This window comes from Lingula anatina, chromosome 4, assembly GCF_051362555.1.
Source record: "Lingula anatina isolate TDL-2025a chromosome 4, LinAna3.0, whole genome shotgun sequence".
Classification (NCBI taxonomy): Eukaryota; Metazoa; Brachiopoda; class Lingulata; order Lingulida; family Lingulidae; genus Lingula; species Lingula anatina.
In genome coordinates, this window is record NC_141770.1 from 14,234,123 (window position 1) to 14,258,358 (window position 24,236).

The window sequence follows — 24,236 nt, forward strand, 5'->3', positions numbered from 1 at the left end:
ATCAGACGCGAAACCGCTCTTGCCTAGTACGCGATGTGATAGTGACGATTCTCAGCGGGGTTGAAAAGCATTGCATCACCACTCAAAATTTGTTCAGGGTATGATACTGTGTAATGCGATCTGATACACACCTTGAAAACGGGTAGTGTGGTCTGATCTACCGGTGAATTCTGGATCATTCGGTGCCGAGTCTGGTAGTTGGGTAGGCCTAAGGAAGATAAGTTCAAAAAGGCATCGTCAAATGACAAATGAAAATCAATTCGATAAAAGTCACGATTTACCCTCGATTTTAAAGCAAACTCGAATAGAAACCTAAATGATAAGCTATATATATATATACGGGATAATGTCTTTAACAGGAAGTGGTATGAATGAGTACTTTATCATAATTGACTCAAAAAAACGCAGAAATAACGTTTTAAAGTAACTGCAGTATTTTTATTGCAATTAATATATTTTGTGACGAAGGTTAGCATAACGGATGTAAGGTGACATGCATTCTTTATCAGTTTTAATCCTCGGGATTAATTTTCATAGCTATTGAGTGATTTTTTAGAAAGAAGTTGGTCCTGTCCGGTGGCGGATTAAGAGGGGGGGGGGGGAGAAAAGGGAGTAGCGTTCGATTGGGGGGGGGGGGGGTCGGCTTCGCATCCGCGGACTTCCCTTCAAATAATCCTCGATCCGCCCCTGTATATATATATATATATATATATATATATATATATATATATATATATATATATATATATATATATGTTTAAAGAGGTGTGTTTGGGCACATTCAGATTCAGACACCGTACCAGCTCGGCCGGTACAACTCTGCAGGTGACTCTCTCAAAGTGCAATCAGTTGTATCAGCTTAATCATCTGACACGCCTCCTTGAGCAGGTAGGGGGTAAAGAAGCCAAATCTCCAGTAAGCTGCTCGGGGGGGGGGGGGTCAGACAATTTAGCTGATCTCACTGATTGCACTTTAACGAGAATCCCCTGCAGAGTTAACTTTGAACTGACCCAGCTGGTGCGATGTTTGAATCTGAACGTGGTCTTGGACTACAATTCCATAGGGGACAGCAACTTGCAGTCTACAGGTCCGCTCGGACATTGATTACTTTATACTGGAAATAAAAATATATTGCGCTATTTTATGTGGACATATTCTATTATATAAACTGTAAGTATTTAGCCTCACTTTTTGCGTTGCTAAAATGGCCAGCAGACGATGTACTCCCACGCAAACAAAAAAAAAATCTCCATTCTATTTAATACGTCTATACGCACGCAGCAAATGCTTGGGTGGATCGTAGGCATCATGTCAGCGTAGTCACGAGGCTTGATACCGGTAAGACGAGCCGCAGCCGGTGGTTCTCACATACATGTCCAAAGCAAACAGGATCTTAATAATACTACAAATTGATGTATTTACGCGCTCATCAAAAACAGCCTAAGCATAACAAAACGCCGGTAAGAAGCACATGTCAGGATACAGAAGCTAAAACAGTGAGCACAGACCCCTTTGACCGATTGGCTCCAATGAAAGATTGTTTCTATCAGGCAGCCAGATATCCGACAAAAGAACGCAACGCCGATTGTAAGAGTTCAACGGCAGTAAGGATTTCAACAACTGAGAAGGATCAGACTTGTCCTTTTATCAGGGGGACACTATATCCTTGACTTAGCAGTGTGGCTTTGAGGCTGTGACGGTGAGTATGTTAAGTTTTAATTGATTAATTTAGACGCGGAATACTCATTTGGTCAATTTGTTTGAGCAACAGAACAAAGAAAATGCCGACCATATGATGATACATTTGTCTTTGGATACTGTATGTACGTTGACCCTTGCGGTATGCAGAGTGATTGAATGGTTCGTAAATGTTGTATGCACTTATTCTTTTACTTTTAACGAACTTGACTGAAGAGGCAAGGCATTATCAGTTTCTGCTCAAATCAGAACCGATGCCTCTGATTCGTATGTCTAGAAAGAATTTCTTGTTTTTTCTTGATTGATTTTTTCCAAATTCTTTATTTCATTTTGTTTTCTGAATACAGGCAGTGGTTTAAAAGGTACACATAGATATTGTGAATATGGAATTAAAAAAAACTTCTCCCGCAAGAGCAGGGGATAAATAATAAAGGGCTGATCACCTCCCATGTAAAAATTACATACATTCACAGTTTCATCCACCTGTAGCTAAGATCATTTTCCATTCTCCATCCCCTAATTGAATAGTATTACGTAAATCGAGAACACAAAGAAGGCGAATCTGAAGCAATCTGTCCAGTCAGAATTAACAACAGTTTGGAACTTTGTCTTTGGTACGGGTTTAAAACTTGGCAAATGTAGATATTTTACAGGAAAATGCACAGAAGTCGCAGAAATTTCGAACATAAGAAAAACCGTCTGCTTAGGAGAACCGAATAAGGGAAGATAGTGTGAAACTTGGCAATTTTATTCAACCTGCTAACAGACCGAACTGTACAGACCGAACTGTTTATTTATAAAAACTTTTTTGTTTATGCTTTCAGACCCTAAATAAGGTAAAATAAGTGACCTTATTAAAATCGCCCTCTATCTGAAGTCTGAAACAAAAATTAAAAGTAATGCCATTCTACCTCAGCTGGAAGCTCTTAACGTATATGTGGAGGATTTATTTTATCAGGTTGATACATGATATGATACACCTACATGTACCACCACCACTGTTTTTAACTCTAACTTTGCGTTTATCACACTCCAGATGGCCGTCTTCCACGCATGCGCACATGCCCTGTTGATGACCGTCCTCTGGGGTCACATCTCGGAAGCAGACGCCCAAAGTAAGATGTTAAACCGTTGCTGTAAAGTCTCACTGCATTCCCATAACTTTATCGTACTAGCAGGATCGATCTCTGTCAGCGGGACTTCTCGCTAAGGCCCATGCACTTTAAGGGTGCATTCCCAGAGATTTAGATCGATCCAGAGATTTATATTTTGATCGACCTAACTCCTTGGGGGTTCACGTTAAATTGCAGTCAGCCGAGCGCGCGCCATATTTAATTACCCCCTTACAGCTTTTAAGTTACAAAGGGGCGTGCCAGACAATTTAGCCGCTTATACTGAATGCAATTTAGCGAGAATCCCCGGGGAGTGAGATCGATGCAGCTAGTGCGATAGGGTTATGAGAATGGTCATTGATCTGTAGGTATGTCATTCAACGAAGCACTTACTGTAAACCAAATGATTATAACCAAACGTGTATTATAAACATTTTTAAAAACAACACCATTTTGTTTTACTTAACAGGAAAAAAACACACACACAATTATGAACAGGTTGTACCAAGAAGTAAAATGAGAGAGAGAGAGAGAGAGAGAGAGAGCGTACATTTACATGTTATTGTAAGGGACGTTTTCTGTGTAGGCACACCTAACTGCGGCTGCCAATAAACAAAAGTATCCGGTAACATTAATGTCTTTTGTATTGTCACTAATTTTATTGCTCATACGCACATTGTCTCAGTTTCAGTAGCTTCGGTGTCACATAATAAGAAAACCTACATGAGATATGTCACTGGATCACTTTGCGGTTATTAGCGCTACTAATTTTCTCACTGCGAAAATGAACTCCGCAATCCTTGTGGTAAAAAATGTTCATTCCGCTTGGTTGATAAAGCGTCTCAAAATAACGAAACTAAAACGTCGGCTATCGACATTTTCTTTCATGAAAATGACTAGCTAAGCATCTAGGGATTGGAGTAGCTGAAAAACAATCAGTTGAATTATTGATAATAATAAATTTAAATCACAGTTTAAATCCTAAAACACCTCGAGAAGTTTGTGGAGGAAGCTTCTCCCCTTTTTAAGTATGAAGAATACGTTACGTCTCATTTTCTCGTATTTTAGACCACAGTGCATTGTCAGCAGTACAGCTTTTTAGAACGGCATAGCAATATTCCCACAGAGATGCTTTGAAAGAATCCATTTAAAATAGGCTGCATAGTCACATGAAAGTTGGCCGAGGAAACGCTACCCGTTTTCAAGTGTGGTTTAATTAGTACCACTTAACTTGTATGGTTGAAATAAAACTGTTAGTTGCTATTTCACATGTTTTAATTAGCTTTTGGGGCAACATAAAAACGAAAACTAACAGCATAATGTTCTACATCATTCCACGAACAAGTCAGACTGATAGTCGCAGTCGAGGAAAATCGCCAGCGTTTTCAAGTATAGGGGATGCCATCAAGTGCCTCTTCGTCACGCTGTCCCTTCTTTCTCGCCTCTCGCTTCTTACCAACGTGGCTGTATATTCGAAAACACAACAGAGCCATCATTTCAACAATGGTGAGTATGAAGGCAAAGAGGAACAACTGGAACACAGTCCAGCCTTTGTGAACAAACCAGAAGGCAACCCACACGATGAACAGATTCACCGCGTAGGGCACGGCAATGGACGCCAACACGAAGACGCATCCTAGGGCCCCGAGCACACAACAACTCAGAAGGCAACTTCCCGTAAGTTTTTCGCAGCAAAACTCTAACAAAGGGTTGATTTCCGATTCCTCGTCGTCGTCTACTAGATAGATTTCCGTCCGACTTGCACCTCTTGTCATGGTGATCTCTTTTTGACTGGAGCACTATCTGAAGAAACCTGGTCCCGGATGGCTCAAATTTCTTAAATTATTTGCAGTAACCGAAGTTATAACTTTGTCTTTGGGTGAGCACTTATCCTTTCCAGGAAGCTCTCAATGAATATCTGTCCAAACGTTTCTTTTTACGTAATTAACGGTCTCGTCCAGCATCCATCACACAGTTCTGGGAGGTATCCCAGCCCCAACTAAACTCTTCCCTGTAATGCGAAACGACGATGGGCGTTTAAATCTAGTCTCAAATTCACAAAATTAACACATTTAGCTCGTTAATGTGTCTGAATTGTAATTTAACAAATGTTTACATGAGTGGTTAGTGTAACGACTTTTAATTTATCCCTGGGCTCCTAAAGCGTGTCAAAGTTAAGTATGTGATTTATGCAAAAAGTGTTAACTGCTGTGGTTCTTTGGCATTCCTGTATATGTAAAGGCCGTTACCTAGTTGATGTCACATGACCATGGTACTGAGACGACACTGAGCAGTGACTGAAGAATGAGGTTTTGTACTTAGTGTGGAGAGATAATTATCACTAGCACGTTTCTGTTTTTTTTTTCATATAGGGAGAGGTAATAAATACGTGTGAAAGGAATGATTTTTTAATCTTTTTTAATCAAACTACCTGCTGAATATAATTTACTGTGAACTTTTTAAATTTAAATAAAATCAAACAAATAAATGAAAATCAAGATAATAATAATAATAATAATAATAATAATAATAGTAGTAGTAGTAGTAGTAGTAGTAGTAGCAGCAGCAGCTAAAGGTATAATTTTTCTCTTTTACCAAATTAAACGTAAGTGCTGCTTAACTACCTCAGTAATCTCCGTACTTCTTTACAGATGCGTCAAAATCAGTGTCACAAGACAAAATGAACAAAAAAAAATTGCTTAAAAAATCTAACCACCAATCAAGCTAATGCGCTTGCAATGTTAAATTCTCTGGATATAGACTGATATATTTTTTATTGATTTCAATTCCTCCAGGGTATGTTGGGTGCTACAAGGATTCCCGACCCCGAGATATTCCCAGCACAGACAAACTGACGGACTCGGATGCCATGACAGTGGAGAGATGCTTTTATTTTTGCAGAAATTTCCAGTACTTCGGAATACAGGCTGGGTAGGTATCTTCTTAAATGAATGATTGTGTGTGTGTGTGTGTGTGGGGGGGGGGGGGGGGGGAGGGGGGGGGGGAGGCGCGCGTTTTGTATGTGCATATATGTGCGCGCGAGTGCGTGCGCGCGCCAGTCTGAAACTTAGAACGACCATTCTTGATGTCTTATCTAAAATACTTTATAAAAAACCGACTATACATTTAAAATCTTTAAATCACAGACACCACCACAATCTAAAACCAATGATTTCAGTTATCAGTGCCGATGTGGTACCTCGTACGGTTACCATGGCAAAGCAGACGAGAGCGAGTGTGACATGACCTGCCCTGGTGACAGCAAGGAGAATTGCGGTGGAGATTGGAGAAATGCTGTCTACGAGACCCCACGAGACTTGAAAGAAGGTACAACAGGAGCGCGGGTGTGCCTGCCTGTGTGTGTGTGTGTGTGTGTGTGTGTGTGTACGTGCGTGCGATCGTGCGTGCGTGTGTGTGAAATTACTTGTACACTTTTGAATTGTGCATTGGACATTCTTAATAAAAAATTGAGAAAGATGTTAAAAGGAAAAGCTATGCAAACTTTGCGACAAAACTATGAAACAGAATATCAATTTTATACAAATATTGACCAACGATCTCTCTTAATTTTTGTTTTGTCATTAAACGCCTAATTGAAAGTTACACATTAATAGCTGATAAGATCAAGTCTATTTTTACGAATATTATCATCCCATGGATTTTGTTTCTCATCTGAAAATATTACCATTAACAAACTTAAGCTTTTTTTATTGAATAAAATTCAATTAACAGTAGAAATACTTTTTCTCCGCAGAATATATTGGTTGTTACAAGGACCAATATCCACGCGATATTCCTAGTAGCGGTAAGCTGGAAAGCAGCAAGATGTACGTGCAGAAATGTTTAGATCATTGTAGAGGTTACAGATATTTTGGACTCCAAGATGGGTAAGATATATATAGCCTTACCTGACTGCTTTGTTGAACTTTGAATAAAATTTGAACAATACAAAACAAGATAAACTAACAATAATAAGACTTCGATTAAGTATACGTCACATATATAAATGCGCGTTCTTAATGCGTCTTAAATTGTAATTTCAGTAGGAATAAGAAGGAAATTAAAGTATCAAGCCTTATGCTGAATCTATTTATTTATTTTTCTGACAACCATCTATTCCACTTTGCCTAACATATCAAAAACGCCTCAATATCTCCATACATAGATAATAGGTTCAATGGAAATCGACATCTCATTTTGCCCATTCACATTCTGGCTTTTTGACCTTAAATATTTCAGAGAGGAGTGTCGCTGCGGCAACTCCTACGGGTATTACGGCAAAGCCTCCTCGGAATCTGAGTGCGACCACTCTTGTGCCGGGAACAGTTCTCAGATCTGTGGAGGCAACTGGAGAAACGGCGTGTATGAAATCAAGCCAAAATACGCCAACGGTATAAAAATATAATAATTCATTAAGAGATTTGCAACCAAGTAGGTTGCATATACATCATTCAAAAGAAGCCTGGGGCCCGTATCTCGAAAGCATCGCGCATTGCGACCGTGCGCAACCGTCTCGATTCCATAACTCGCCCATACTCGCCCCATATAATACATTGTAGCCTCTATGTGATATCGCTCTTCGCAGTACGCGATGCTTTCGAGATACGGGCCCTGGTCATTTTGCCCCTGTCGCAAAGTGTAAGTTGTCGCTCTTGCCTCCCTAGGAAGGATACAGCCCGGCTGCCGTATGATTCGCTCAAAGCTAGCAAACGTGCTATTTCTTCACTTCCAAACCAGACCCCTGGGTCAACCCCCCCCCCGTAGGCTCTTGAAACTTCAACTCGTGGCCAACTCTGCTTATTTAGCCATTTTAGCCATATGTTCCAGTTTTTGTTTAAATAAAAATGTGTTAACCTGTTGTTTATAACTACAATAATGATGAACCACTGTTATTGAAGCGCAAGTGACTAAATGTTTTTATTTTTCATAATTATGTTTCATAAAAATCGTGTCATTATCAGCCTGATGCACAGACTTTCTGCCTTATATTAAACATCTAACGTTATATTACTTATGAATATTTATTATTTGATATCTTAAACAAATGTATCGATTATCATCACCACTTCACGTCTATATCTTCATTTTTTTTTAAATATTACAGCTGTCTTTATTAAGGCAACCGCATATACAGGTACGTGCGTTTTAAATAACGTTATACCACTATATGATATTTTCTGTACACGTATATAAGAGAGCATCTGTTAATCCACAATTCACTTGTTGTGAACGTGCCCTAGGATTTGACCGAATAACATGTTTGGGCCTAACAGCCATGTGATTTTCAATACAAAAATGCTAATGCGGTCGAGCATTTTAAAGTTCTTTAGATGATCGGTATTCTTCTAAACGGCGCTTATTATATGTACATGTAGATAATTACATTCAGTATATGTATGTACAGAATACAAAGGTTGTTATAAGGACCAGTACCCCAGGGATATCCCCAGTGATGACAAGCTGGAGGACACCAGTGGAATGGACATACAGAAGTGCCTCTACCATTGTAAAGGTTTTCGCTATTTTGGAATCCAGAAGGGGTACGCTTTGTGATTTTTCTTATTAAGTATTTTATCATCTTTTAAGGAATGTTTCTAAATAGGAGGCGGACAAATTAAAATGGTTTAGGCATTGAGATTTACCTTCTTCTTTTTCTTTTTTTTTCTTTTTTTTTTTTTTTTTTTTTTTTGAAAACTTTTATCTCTTCACAATTTCTTTGACGTAGTAAATTTGTTGAAAATTTATAATTAGTTTAAGATACACTCTCTTTTTACCTAGGTACGCTTGTCGTTGTGGCAACTCCTATGGGACATACGGCAAAACGTCCGACTCCGAGTGCGACATGAGTTGCCCCGGGGAAGGTTCAGAGATTTGTGGGGGAGATTGGAGAAATGTGGTCTACGAAATCAAGTCCCGCCCGTCCAGTATGTATGCCTTTTAAAAATGTATTTGATGATGGTGTGCTGCATCGGTAGCCTTATTCCCGTTAGTAGAAGCTGTAGATCTTTGGCTAGATGTACATGTATGTTGTAGATACCAAATGCGAACTGCAGTTATCGTGCCGAGTCGCTGTTGCTACTTTTTCCACGTTCTCTGAATACAAAGCCGATAGATTTCACCTATATGTACCAAGGTCCTTCATGTTAGAACTGTTTCATTTTTCTGCATGTAATGTTAGTAATTGACAGCCATGAGGGAATAAGGAGCTGGGAGTGTTTTCGTAATAGTTCGGTATTCACAATTGTAACATATGATCCTGTATCTTTCAAAACACTAATTTTGCTTCCATTGATAAATAACTCAACAAAATTGTTTTTTTCCTAATGGTATTTCCTTTTCACATGGAGACTGGAATTGAGAGTTTTCAAAACGCTGTAACAGATATGAATAATGGCCGCTTAAACCAGTGTGCTTAACTATCCTATCAAGGGGTGTGACGAAAACTAAACAGAATTTCAGTGCGAAAAAATAATCCAGACATGAGAGACAAAACATTTGGAAAAATATCACGAAATATAAGTTTGCTTTAGAGGCCATTCAGAATGAGCAGAGCCGAATGCTAGCTAGGCCACGACCTAAATATGGCGGACCTAGCAGAAAAGAAGACCGCTTAATCCTGTAATGGTCTCTCCGCCTCTCACACGCCTCCCCACGCGTCGTCCAGTAATTAAATCTCGGCTCAATTCAACCGGTCGAGGGACGACGCGTGGGGAGCATTGTGAGAGGCGGAGATACCATTACAGGATTAAGCAGTCTTCTTTACATCTAGGTCCGCCATACTGAGGTCGTGGCCTAGCTAGCACTCGGCTCTTCTCGTTCTGAATTGCCTCTAAGACAAAGTAGGAATATATTGAACACGGTGAACAAACTGACACACAACGTCATAAACATATTGCCGGTAAACTTTTGTGACACGTTTTCATTCATGCCATGCCAGTGCACTCACGTATCCATATGTATTTTTAAAAATGCGTAAAGCACTGACTGAGTTCTAAGGTGATTTTAGCTTTTAAATGATAACTTCTTTGATGTCACCTCTATTTTGTACTTTTATATTTTCTAGCTACAGTTTCTCAAAACACGGGTAAGTCGTTGTATAAAAATCATTATTTATAGTCCACGAATTCCTATTATTTTGATTCACTTGACTTTCAGTCATAAATCTTAATCAGACAGCTTCGCCTATTTTGAAAATAAAAAATGTTTCTATATGAAATTCCTTATCTTATAACACGTTTTATAATACATAATCAAACAAATTCAAACAATAGTTATAATCTTATATTTGAACCAATTTCCCGCGTAGAATACAAGGGCTGTTATAAGGATAAGTATCCAAGAGACATTCCTAGTAGTGATAAACTGGAGGACAGCAGAAATATGGACCTACAAATGTGTTATGACCATTGTAAGGGTTATCAGTATTTTGGCATCCAGAGTGGGTGAGTGTAACTTCCCTTAAAGGCACGGTTTTTGTTTTAGTTGCATTTTTCCTGTATAATTGATTGCCACGTGACTTATGATATACCTGAGTGGTTTTAAACCCATTGGATTACAAAATGAGTTTTCTTTCGAAGAAAAATGGTCTATTAAAAAAGGTGATTAAAATAAAAACAATATTCTTATAGTTATTTAATTTTTTTTTTTTTTTTGCGATTCCCAGATATTTTTAGTGATATAAAAAAAATACAATAGACTTATTGAAACTCCATGGTAGAGTGTTTTATCAAGGAATAGAGACCGTTCCGTTAAAACAAAACTATGTTCAACATTAAAACGGAAGTTCTTATTCTTATCAGTTCGACATTCTGTTTGCTAGATTCGCTTGTCGTTGTGGCAATTCTTATGGGACATATGGCAAAACTTCTGACTCGGAATGTTTTGTGGAATGCCCAGGGGAGCGTTCAGAAGTTTGCGGAGGAGATTGGAGAAATGTGGTTTACAAATACAAAGTCGATGCAACTAGCACTAGTGAGTTTTATTGGGCATCGGTTTAGGAAACGGTGGCTTCGGTAGTTACAATCGTGTCTTTTTATTATTATCGGGGCTGCTATCGCACCAGTGGCATATTACTACATGCTAGCCAAGGTCTACCCGGTATACCATAGGTCTGTGAACACCGCTATAATTATGTAAGATTTTCAGGTATGGCAACGGCAACTCCCAGAGTACTTCGAGCGTGCGCTCAGAGTCTATATGAGGTATCGCCAAAACGTTTTTACTGCGCCTTCATGATACCAGTAGTAATGACTTCTTGCAATCGTTGCAGTGAGCGCACTGACCTTTTGGGATTATTGGACGGGCATGAGAAAGTGGGGTCGTTACGTGTAGAGGAAAGAGGAGGGGCATCATTAGAACCCAGGAAGTTGGGGGGAAAGTCCTCTAACCAATAGAAATCGGTTTCACAAGATAATTTATGACCAAAAGTGCTCTAACCAATGAAAATCGGGTTCACAAAATAATGTGTGCCCAAAAGTGCTTCTAACCAATAGAAATCGGTTTCACAAAATAATCTATGGCCAAAAGTTGGTCTTCACTTTAAGAACTTTGCTTAAATTGTTCTCTTTCACTCCAGGATAAACCCATATTAATCGATCAGTCAGGTGCAATATTTTTCTTTTAAGTAGATCAATACTACTATCGATTTACACTGATTCAATATAGTTTCAAATGGTATCACGTATTTTTTCAAAAAGTTTTACAAGTTTATTTGTGAAACCGACGACTGTTAAAGCTTTGGGGCAGAACCCGAGTGCTAAATGCTGCCTACTCTGCTTTTTTTTGCTTTTTTTTACCCTGTGTCCATGCGCTATTTGTTAAGCGTGTCTTGGGATAGTTAACCAGGTGTTAACGTCCTTCTATGTCATTCGCGTAGATTAAAATACTATTTAATGAAATATATCTGTTTGCAGCACATTTTAAATTTTGTCGTGAATAAATCATTAGATGAAAGATGAACATGATTTCAAACGAAATGACTTAGTTTTCTTTATTCTAGATGTAAGATAAATATGTGAACCAAAAACAAAAGCAAAGTACAACCCCATCTAAATCATTTAATTTACCTGCTGATGTTCTTCATGTTTTATTTTTCAGGTACCTCAGCTCCATTCACGGGTACGTGTGTTTACTGAGAATTCAGGGACGCATCCAGCACCGTTAAAAATCCGTTCAAAAACTAACTGTCGTAAGTCTTGGCCACATTAGGGACAGTGTAGAATGTATTTTATCCATTATTTAATTCGCCCAACTTGGCATTTTGCCCACCGCTTTAACTGGGGCCTTTTATCTAGCGCGTGGGTGGAAGCAAACTGTCTTCTACTCGGACTTACCGCCAAAAAATGTTTGGTAAAAATCACTGCTGGATGCGACCTTTTCAACCTTTTTATGATTGATTTGCCGTTTCTGCTACAGAACAAGACTGTGTCTAAACGTTGCTTAAGTGTTTTCCTCCGCTTTACTGAACAAGATTGATGTAAAATTGGTTGCAGTTTGCAAAAGAAGCAGTTAGATTCATTTCTGCTCGCACAACCTACATGTACCCTCAAAAGCTCGGTCAATGATAATGAAAATAAATATTTGGTAAATTTTTATGCACTAATTAGTGTGTGAAGGATCTCCTTCGATGAATGTAGAGGGACCTTCTCTAAGTGAGAGTGGATAAAACAAAGTAAACTGATAGATGGTATCACCTCTTTCCAGGCGCCCAATTATCTTACGTCGCGCTGGGTGACTGGGGCAAGCCGGGGTCCAGTCAGGAGTTCGTGGCCGCTACGTTGGGCAAATGGGCCCAGGACCACAGCTCCCAATTCACGCTGGCCCTGGGGGACAACTTCTACGAGATAGGCGTTTCCGGAGTAGACGATCCACAGTTTGAAAACACGTGGCGTAAAATCTACACCCATTCGGCCCTCCAGAAGACGTGGTACGTCATCGCTGGAAACCACGACCATCTGTTCGGGCGCGCCAAATACCAAACTATGTTTGCTGCGAAAGAACCAAGATGGTTCATGCCGCGCCTGTATTACTCCTTTTACAAAAACGTGGGGACGAAGAAGGTCCATTTTATCATGATCGACACCGATCCTCTCCGCGGTGACGGAGACCGAACCCAAATGGCTTGGTTCAGAGCCCAACTGGCGGCATCCCTCGGGGATTGGATAATCGTAGTGGGTCACCATCCCGTCTTTTCATCCGGCGACCACGGCAAGAGGAGCTCAACTCAATGGATGTACGACAACGTGCGCCCCCTGTTGGAACAATACAAGGTTGCCCTGTATATTTGCGGCCATGACCACGATTTGGAGCATCTTCACAAAAAGTCAGCGAGCAAGATCGTCGATTACGTCATCTCTGGGTCGGGATCGAAAACTCGCAACCAAAACCCTACTGCCCTCAGCGATGTGAAGAAGTGGAACGTTGAAAGCACGATGTTTAGTCGATTCAACGGATTTGTAGGGCTCGAAATGACGGAGAGTGCCGTGAAAGTGTCCTACATTGACCAGTATGGACGTGAAATCTATTCGTTCATCAAGAATAATCCGAAAGTTTAAATGTCAAGCTGTTGGGCCTATGTAAATTGTTTTAGAGAAAAGAATCATAAAAAATCAAACTTTTTTTGGCAGAAGTACATCGGGAAAATTTATAAAAGCAATTTACATAGATTTGTCCAAAATTGCGACAGATGGAAGCCATTCTCAACTTAAGCTCACGCAATGCTTCGGAGAAGAGAGACATCTAACACAATAAAAACTATTTTTAAAAACTTGATTCAGAGTAACGCCTAGTGATGAAGCAGACATGGGGAAATTGCCTATCCGACAGGCCATGACCACTTGAAATGCCAGAGGACCTGCAATAATTTTGATATCGCAGGTCCTCTGGACTGGCAAAGTATATGTTACAATATTATAGGCCTGCATAATAATGAATCACATGTAAACATACACTATCGGAAATAAAAACACTTAGTTTAGACCAGCACAGAATTGTGATTTCTTGCTGTGTAGCTCCTCCGGATATTTTAATATCTTCATAGTTTCCCCATTTCCGATAAAGTAGACTAATATTCTATGATCTTGTTTTTAATTAAGAATACAAGTCAGTGCAATATAAAATAAAGCGGAGGTGTGCGCAATATGAGTTGATTTATTTTCTTTTTTAAATTTATTGTCGAAAGCAAATATTTGACACTGAAAAAACAACAACTGCAAAGTACATAGAAGACACTTACAATACACTTGCAACTGACGGTACATAATACAAAAAAAAAAAAAAAAAAAAAAAACACGAAAAAAATTAACAAAACACCTTCAAAACTGCATTATAAACTACTAGTATTAATCATTCAGACCATAATAATTTAAATTGAAGAACAATAAACCTTGTTTAAATTCCCGATAGAAGCCGATTAAACATGAGATGATATTGATTACACAAGGGAAAGGGATGTGTATATTTTGATTACGGACGAGAGCATTATCCTTCCCTGTATGAAATACACGTGTATCCTTTGTTAAAGCGTATTTAAAGTACAAGTCTCTCTCTCTGTCTGTCTGTCTAGCTGTCTCTCTCTCTCTCTCTGTCTGTCTGTCTGTCTTTCTAGCTCTCTCTCTCTCTCTCTCTCACACACACACACACACACACAGATAGGTGTAGGTGTGTTGACACCGTATTGACTAATTTGCCCCGCCCCTTTTTAATGCGTTTCCATCCGTCCATTGGCTCTCACGAGTCTTTTATCGCGGCCATACTGAATTTTAATTAAAAAAAAAAAACTGCCCATTATGGTTGGATAGCCTAACAAAATCTGAAACACAGCAGTTAAAAATGATTAACAATGAATAAGTGTTTCTCATTATAAAGTGTCCAAAGGCATCGCGGATGACTGTACAGGTGCGCGTTACACACCAATCCAGGTATGTCATGCGCATATCAGTATGGCACCGATGCGTCAGTTGAGCACACGGGCACAATTTCAATAGCTCAAACGGTGTCCAGAGATTTAAATTTTACTCCAAATGTCTCATATTCAATAAAAAGTATACTCTTTCAAAATATATATTAACAGATAAATACATCACATATTCGAAAGTTATTTCATTCTCAGCATCTAAAGTCCTAGTTAGATATAAATGAGGAAACAGCTATGCCAGCGGCGGAGGGAGTAGCGCCCACACAAGTAACAGCCTTAGATTAAATGCTTTTGCAATGAGTAGACGGTTATTGTGTGTGTTTCAAACGTGGATAGGGAGGTGCATTGGCAGGGGGACAGCGAAGAACTGTTAACAGTCTTGTTACCCCATCTCTGTCTAATCAACAGCCTTAATTACAGGAGGAGAAAAAAGAAGAATCTACCTTTAATATATCAAGGTGCTGCGATCGTGATTTAAAGGTAACACCGTACACATATCAACTGAGGAATTTAAAACTCGAGAGTCGGAAATTGGAGCAACAATTGGATTGACTCATTCCCAGTTCAGCGGAAGCGTTTCAGGTGTATGATTCCCTGCAATCTCGTGGAAGGTTTTAGGGATAAGAATTGTTAAGAACAGTGATTTCCTAAGTATGTACAACGCGTAAAAACCTGTTGTAGGGAAAATCAAAAACGTCCACCGGTCAAGAAATTGACAAGCTTGGATGACCTAATTTACCATCCAACATGGCGACGAGTATAAACATTTCGGCCAGGTTAGTCTTACTGGCCTTCTGCCTGTTTTCTGTACATTCCATGGTTGTGAAGCGGACTGTGGTTCCTAGCAACGTTCGTCCAGGATATATTGTGTCCACTGTCGGGAATATAGGACAGAGCTTTGGTTTGGAAAGCCCAGACAAAGAATTTGAAGACTATTTCCACATAACAAGCTCAGGGGAAGTGATCACTTTGGAGAAAGTGGAGAAATTTATCAACAGAGCTTTCTCTTTAGTAGTATCCAACAGCTTTGGCTCCAACTCATGGACAGAGCCTATTCATGTTGTTGTGCAAAATTATTCAGAAATTTTAGTCTTCCCCAAGGCGTCCTACATTGGCCATGTCGGTGAAAACCAGCCGGCTGGTGCTCTGGTGTCTGGATTAGATAGCTTACAAGCACATTTTAAAGGACAGGCCTTGGACAATATCAAGTATGCCATTGGATCTGGTAATGATCTTGGGAACTTCCAACTTGGAACCAAAAATGGAATTGCCCAGATCTTTACCACAGTGCCTCTCGACTTCGAAGCCAAGGCGTTTTATGATCTCGTCATCAAAGCACAAGTAGATGGGGAATTAGAAACTGCAGAAACAAATGTTAGGATTAATGTTGACAATGAAAATGATCATGTACCAGAATTTACCCAAGAGAAGTATGCAGGAGTGGTTTCTGTTAATTCGCTTACAGGTAGCCCTGTGTTGTCTGTCCAAGCGCGGGATCTTGATGAAGATGTTATCTCCTACTCGATGGATTATTCTGTCAACTTTCAAATGGATCCCAAAACAGGAGAGATTACTGTTAAAACCAACAAGAATCTTGACCCCGTCCCATACTCCTATACTGTTTATGCTAGTGATGGCAAACATAGCACCTCTGCCTTTGTTAAAATACAAGTTAGGGGAGGTTCACTCAAATTCAAACCTGAGGTACATCAGCGCAGCAAACGCGCTACAGAATTCACCACTTCTGCCGCTGAAACAGCCACTGGGCGGCTGTTCACTTTACAGTACACTGGTACCGTTCCAGATCCTCGTTTCTATCTCTCTGGCCCACCCGATATCTTGCCTCTTCTAAGCATTAATCCCACTACGGGGGACGTGTCACTGCAACCAGGTCAGAAACTGGATTATGATGAACCAACACAGAAATATATAGGCTTTACTGTGGCTGTCAACAGCTCATCTTCAGATGGTGAGTTATTATTTGATTAAATAGTGTATTATTTGTTGTGAATGTGCTTGAATGAGAGGGTGGTAATTTATAGAATGAAAATTATAGTCTGATGATTGGTTTAATTTTGATATGTATGAAAAATGCAAATCTTTTAAAGATGGTCACTTCAATGTTTTATTGTTGTTATATTTATCATTATCATCATTATTATTATTATTATTATTATTATTATTATTATTATTATTATTATTATTATTATTTAGTCTGAAAGGTCTGTCATATGCAGAAAAATAATTTTTAGCCAGGACAAGCTATTTTTCTTTTATGAAAATATGGGTAATATCCACATTCCATAAAGAGTACAGGTGACAAGTGTTGACAGAATCTTTCTCTTAATATTAACGACAAAACCTGGACCTCTTGACACTTAAAAAATACTGACAATCTTAGACCACAGTGGAGTCTATCTCTCAAGGACCATTCTTAAATATCCCCCCTTCCTAGATCATCATAAACCTCCATAATATTTGACATTGTTTCAGATTCTTTGAAAAGAGGAAAATTGATATATTTACAGTACTATTGCACTTCATCTAATTCTCTGTTTGCAGGGATAGAAATGTCCATAAAAAATTGTGCTTTATCTTTATTTCATGGACAAATAAATATTTTTTATATTTTATCACTTCACCTGAGCATCCCATTTAAAAGGTTAACAGATAGCTTGTGAAATACATCCTTTAAAACAAGTTTAAAGCAAACCAATTAGAGGTGAATCAAATGCAATTGGTCTGAACATTAAAAACTGCATTCTTTCATCAAACCATTACTGTAAAGCAAATCTAATACTACAGCAATAAAATTGTCTATCAAGCTCTGTCAGGATTCATGATTAATCTGTTGAGCTGGGTATTTATTTCTATTAATCACCGCTTTTATGGAAGTGAACTATGAGTGAATGTGTTTGAAGGATGTAACCACAATTACCTCACAATATGCCACAATACAATTCAAAACAGTGATCTGAGGCTGAGAATTTTTTCCAGGCCAGTTTTTTCATTTATTTGATTTTATATGGCTGTTTTTTTTATGTAACAGTTTCAAAAGCAGAATGGTACCCCTCTCTCGTGCCAAATTAATTACCATATAGATTAAAACAACTGTGTGAAATATATCTACCCAACATGCCATAAATAAATGTTTTCACACTTGTAATGTCATCATCCAGTTTGGCAAGTTGATTCAAATGCTAGTTATACAAGATTTCAATGGGTGTTGCAAAATAAATAAATAATAATAAAACTTGAATACTACTTTAAACAGTGAATATTTGCCAATGTTTTAATTAGTGGCTATATTGATATTTTTGAGATGTAGGTGTGGCAAGGACAAGTTTTTAAAAAAATTATTTGAAAAAATAAATAAGGGAAAGGAACGTGAAATTAGATTTGAAGTATTTTTGGGTAAAGTACTTAATACTGAAAATTGTATTTAGTTTGTTCCCCTTTGGTGGACAACCTCTATAGATCAGGGCCAGTAGCATCCCAGGCACTTGCTCCCTAGATGTTCCTCAAGGTCCTTGGTTTTGAATCAAAATTACTGCCTTATTTACTACGCCAAGCGTCAATTTGAGCCAGGACAGCATGCAGGTGACTTTCAATTGGGCAGAGATCCCCTGACATAAAAATATCTGACATCCGAGAACTTTCTCCTATTATTTCCTCCAGTGTGTAAAAAATCTGTTGTTAAGATGAAAGCCCTCATTTTTGAGATTCAGTGCTTCACTTCTGCTCTTCAGTAATTTTGAATACGGATTATTTTTCACGATCATTTACTGATGTTAGAGCATATAGATTTATATTCTATTTCTGACTGGTGTGTACATGCCGAGGAATGAAAGAATTTTAAGCTGATGGAAAATATTTTGTTTTATATTTTCTATTCTTAGAAAAATCTTCTGTATTAAATAAGTTTTAGCAAACAATTATTTTGGAACTTAAGGAAATATTCAAATTTAAAATATTTCTTCTGTAGACATGAATACCTTCAGGATTTGAAAATAATGCCATTTTGATACTGGACAAATAATTATAGTCATGTGTCTATACATTGTTTTATCCAAAAATGGCCATACATACAAATTAAGCTCCTAGACTAAAATCTTTCAGATGAACTGAAATAATGTATTAATAAACCTGGGCAAGTCATGTTTTATGACCCTTTCTGCAGTAAGTCTTCAACATTTATTCTGTAATTTTCTTGAGCAATTTCATTATTTAGTTTATTTATTTAAAAGTCAAATGAACACATTTAGCAGTATCATTGATGAAGAGGCAAATATTCTGAAACTATTTCCATTTTCTTTATATAAGAAAATATTTCTGAAAAAAGATTTTAGCATTTCACAAAATTGTTCCCTGGCATTGTTTGGAATATATCCATTTTGCAGTTAGAGAAATCTAGCCACATGCATCAATTTGCCATGAAGGTCTCCCACTCTGATTGATGTTCTGATTAGGAACAATTCAGGAATCATTATCACCATGAACAACAGCAATCTTGCAGAAAAAAGACACCATTCTATTTCCTAGATGGCAAATTATTTATCCATTCTGCTAACTGCTAGCATGTTTTGAAATATTTGATGCATGTTTGATGGTGTATTGTAATACAAGCTGATAAGTGGGCAACTTGGTGGAGTTTTTCTACTGCTGTAGCATGCAAAACAGGTTATAATATGGATTTGTGCTGCATTTGACTGTTTCAAACCATTTATTTTAGCGTTAAAGTATTTTTACTTGATACATTAAACAACGCCTTGAACCATGTGAAAGGGAAATGTATTTTCTATTCAGTTTCTCATAAAAGAAAGATGAATACTGATATACTGTGAAAAAGCCTGTTATTATGTCTTTTGCTTTGATCTAACTCCAGATCAAAGTGGAGCAGGCAGGTGTTTAGGAAATCTTTGTACGACAAGAGTTTATCATGCCGACACATCTTTACCATGCAACTTGATAAATGTCTGCAAATATATCGAATAAGCTGTTTGTTTTAACTTTTCTCTCAAATATCTTTATAATTTCAGTGGTAAATTTTGCTTTTATGGTATTTTTTTAACAAATTGATAATTGTTTTTATGATATTTTTTAGCAATAATCGTATATTACAAAATGGCCCATATTTCAGGGGGAGTGAGAACATGCTTAATAGTATTTGTGACTGTGCTAAGATTGTGCCCCTGTTAGATGAGTCATTGAAATGGATTTTAAACAAACCTCCTTCTGTATGTCAATATACCTTTCTTACAATAGAAAGGGAAAATATTTGTGGCCTGTATCACAGACGACATCTGATTAAGAGGGTTGTGTATTGTTATGTGTGAATGACAACTAAGGATACCTTTGTGGAATGGTTTATGATATAAAAAACCATGATGTTGAGGATTAAAATGGATTGTGTCATTTTTCATGCTCAAAGTACTCGGCAATAAAGCCGTAGGAGGAAGGTATTCAAATGATGTGACTCTACGTGATGTTAATTCTTAATGTTTGGCCCAAGCCATTAAAAATGCATTTAAACCATAATGTCAGGTGAGGTATTTGGTGTTGTTAAAAAACAGAAAATTAAAACATTTTATCGGCAATATTTTCAAAGATATCTCCACATTCCAACGGTTTTCGTTTGATTAATGTAGCACTCCCTTTCAGTTCCAAACGAAGCTGGCAAACTTCTTTTGTGAGTCCAACAAATGGGGCTGTTTGCTTAGAAAAGAGAGAAATCAATAAGTCTGACATGTCTTTCAAAGTATGGCCCCCAAACCTAATGTGGTGGCATTTATTTTCTGTTTGATCTGAGCTAAGTAAGTGCAGATACTTGGGTCAGGAGCCTTCTCCAGCACTAGTTTTATGTTGAACAAGATTGTTGTACAAGGGAACAATAAGGCAACAGATCTTTTGTTCCTTTTTGCATTCATCTCTCTCTCTCTCAAAAAAAAAAAAAAAAAAAAACGTTTACAGAGTAAATTAACATATTGGTAACGCATGGTCATCTCACCATTTTTTATCCAACCAAAACTTGATGATAAAAAGGTGATGTTCACTGACTTGATACACTTGTTTGTCATCTTCTAAATTTTCTGTTAAGTCAGGAAATACTTTTTTTAAAAAGGCCAGTCATTTTCAGTGTTTTTCATTCTGAGTGATTAAAAGAGCGATTCTATCATTCTCATAAGTGTCAAAAATGATGAGTGTTTAAGTGGACCTCTTTGCATGTATTCATTGTACTACTTTCTGTCAGATTTAATCATTTCCCTGAACTTAAGTGCATTGGGCCAGACACAGCAGACATTTCACATGAAAGGGGCCTTTAATCACTTTGCTTTTCTTCTTCTTTTTATTTTGTGCAGTGAAAACCATGAGGATGATCTAATTAAACCTTTTTTAGTGTAGTGAATGATGAAAATGATGAACTTGAGGCTTTCTTGTCGGAATAATGAAAATGTTCAAGTTGAGTTTTCATGGAGTCAGAACCCTGAAAAAGATCAAATTGAGTCACAGTGGCGTTGATCATGGCGTCTTTCTTACTTGTCGGGTTCATTACAGCATACCTATACATTAAAGGTAACATTAATGTCATGACTTTGTGAAAGACTCTCATTACCTGTGTTATCTGCACTTTTATCTTTATAGCACCAAGAAAGGAGAGATTGTGAATGTCTTTGTTAAGCAAATGTGTCTGGGTTTTTGAGGCATATCTGTGTATCTGAGGTCACAATCAATATGGTAAGAACGTCTGGATCTGAAGTTGGTAATAATAGAAGTAAAACAATCTGCTTTATTTGTCATCGTCTTTATATAAATGTGAAATGCTTATATCCTAAGAAGGAAACTTGATGCAAAGGCAAGTGCTTTGTAAACAATCGATATTTGGAAATTGAAGAACCCGTCTTTGGAAGTAGCAGACCAAATGTAATGTCTATCAAGCCCCAACTGGTTAAGGACACGGCACTATTTGCCGCTTAAACAGACAAAATTGAATCAGCACAAAACACTTGCCTGCAGCTACTGAGCTTGGCGATACCCATCTTTGTGTCTGCATGTGAAATCGGACTTCATGATATTACACATGTCTATTACATGAGCCTAATGATATTTTTCTCTTAGATAGCGGGTTGTGGGATTAGAGTTATTTGATGACATGCTTAGACAAACTACAAGTGATTGAAAATGCTGAACTTTTTTTAAATGGAATATATTCTTAGGATAGAAATTCTACTTATTTCTAAATCACTTCACATTGGCCAGTAATTGGAAATAAATCATATTTTGTTTAAATTTATTTTCAAACTGACCATTGTCACCAACCAGGCTTGAATATATTTGCATATATTTTTAAATCACAACTTGATATGGGCAGGTTACTGAAAAGAATTTAAGAAATAAGATAAATGTCAAATTACTGACTCCAGTATTACTATTTTACCTCAGCTCCTTTGTTTTTGAACATGTTTAATCATATATCATTTATGGGTCAAATTGTGGGTTGTACCAGTTAGAAAGTGTAACGGTATCATGAGAGAGAGAGAGAGAGAGAGCGAGTCTGAGTATTTTCCTGATCTCCAAGTCCAAAATCAATACTTGTTATAGTTCTCCTACTGCAGATCACAAACCTGGTTATGCCCTAACCCAATATTTTGTTTCCCATGGGAAATTCATCCTAGTAAAATATTTTTCCTGCAAAGCATCTTTGAATATTGACTGTCTTAATGAGTTATCAGAGTTGAGTAAGAAAATGAACTTTTGACAACCAAATAAAATTAACGTCATATCATGTCTTCTCTCAGATGTGGTTTTATTGGATAAATATAATATATTTTATCAGTTTCTCTGATTTGATTATTTGGTCTTATTTATGCCTTTGAAAATTGTTGACCAAATGTATAAGGGAGATAGTGGATATGAAAGTTTAAGGGATTTAAAGTATTAGTTGATAAATATGAAATTTATTGGCATTTGAATAAAAAATAAGCAACTGTCCGAAGACAATGACTGAAACTGTGAGTGTGTGGAGAGAGAGAGAAATGAAGGAGGGCAAAATTGTTTGTTGATATGAAATGTTTTATTTTTTGCTCCGTAACAAGAAGAGTAGCACAAGCTGTGAAGGCAGCCTGTTGTTAAAAATAATAAACAGTTTCTTGTACATATTTCCTACACGGTGTAATGTGGCAGGTTTTGTAGTTGGAAAAATTAAGGGTCAGTCCATTTGTGTGCTGTTTACTAGAAAAAAAAACAAGAAAAGAAGTGGATTTATTTTAAAAAAACATGTCAAAAGCTTCTTTCAAAGTTAACATCTTTGGTTAATGAGTAACTGGTAGATTAAATAAAGGATACGGTATATTTTTATCATTTATTTGAACAAGGCAGCCTGATTTGCTATCTTCTCCTTGGAAGTGGATGGGTAAAGTTCACTCCTTGTAAAGTCTGCCTGCCGACTGAAAAATCACTTTTAACATCTGTTTATATACTGCTAGATTTAGTAGTAACTTGTATTTAGACACTTGTTAAGGAATTCCCAGTAGCATGCAAGTCGGAAACCTGTTAGTACAATTACAGAAATGCAGCCTAATTTTGCAGTTAGGGGTAGTGATTTATGCCAATTTGAAAAGATAATTGGTCATAATTAGCCAATGGAAAATTTTGACAAATCTCCATCCTAAAAAATGACACGTTAGCAAAGGTCTAAGATGACTGCGACCTTGATATGCCATGATTCTGTTGTTCCAGTGCTAAAAAATATGTAACTGTGAAAAGGGAATACTCCATGTGGACATTATTTTATGAAATAGGTGTTACAAAAGGGATTCACCAGTTCATACCTTTAGAGCGCTGTACCCATGAGAGAACATCTTGGGGGAGGGCATAATCAGTGCAATTCATTCTGCGGTCTTAAGTGTTGTAGCATACCGTACCACATTCTGTTTCATGATAATTATTGTGTTGTCATACAAAATATAATGAGTATATTGCAGTGTTGTGCCACCTGGTTTAAGAGATGAGTCACACTTAAGAGGGGACTAAGCAGATAAGAGTGCCCTTACTTTAGAAATGAGCAATATTAAGGTAGTCACCTGGGTTTCTTCTCACTCAGTTTTCTGTTAGTTTGTTTGAAACCCCACTGTCTGCTTTCTGCTTGTTAGAAGGTCCCTAATGTGTCTTTACAAAATTGGCAATCAGTTTTGGATAGCTTGTCAATACTGTACTTTGATGGTAGACAACTTGTTTTGAAATATTGTGGAATAAAGATAAAATTTTGCAAAATATAAATAAATCAAATTTAACATTATTTTCAGTGTTACATCAGAATGTACCATTTTCAGTCATGGTTTTGAAGCAGCAAAATGATCTTCAAAAGATTGTCGGAAATAATTGAGGGAGTAAAATCAATATCACACAATAAGTCTTTAGTATAATAACACCAAACTATATGGATTTCACTTTCAGTAAACTCCCAAAGGATGGCAAATGCATCTTTTGTAACACCACATAGTGACCATAATGCT

The 24,236-nt window shown here is 37.5% G+C and overlaps 2 protein-coding genes across 3 annotated transcripts in view; both read left to right on the forward strand.

Annotated features, from left to right (window-relative positions):
* The first annotated feature begins 1,526 nt into the window (after positions 1-1,526).
* Positions 1,527-13,947, forward strand: LOC106161105 (uncharacterized). The gene is made up of 14 exons (XM_087011400.1): positions 1,527-1,699; positions 2,735-2,813; positions 5,606-5,741; positions 5,989-6,137; positions 6,565-6,697; positions 7,050-7,201; positions 7,915-7,944; positions 8,215-8,350; positions 8,589-8,734; positions 9,874-9,894; positions 10,117-10,252; positions 10,630-10,781; positions 11,907-11,927; positions 12,513-13,947. Exons 2-14 carry the CDS (start codon positions 2,735-2,737, stop codon positions 13,361-13,363), a joined length of 2,142 nt encoding a protein of 713 aa, XP_086867526.1. The 5' UTR covers positions 1,527-1,699; the 3' UTR covers positions 13,364-13,947.
* A 1,061-nt stretch (positions 13,948-15,008) lies between these two features.
* LOC106172458 (neural-cadherin) overlaps positions 15,009-24,236 on the forward strand; it is a 44,421-nt gene continuing 35,193 nt past the window's right edge. For both annotated transcript variants that reach the window (XM_013553184.2, XM_013553185.2), the window contains exon 1: positions 15,009-16,693. In XM_013553184.2, coding sequence (XP_013408638.2) covers positions 15,472-16,693 — 1,222 coding nt within the window. In that variant the 5' untranslated portion in view covers positions 15,009-15,471. The remainder of the gene's footprint in view (positions 16,694-24,236) is intronic.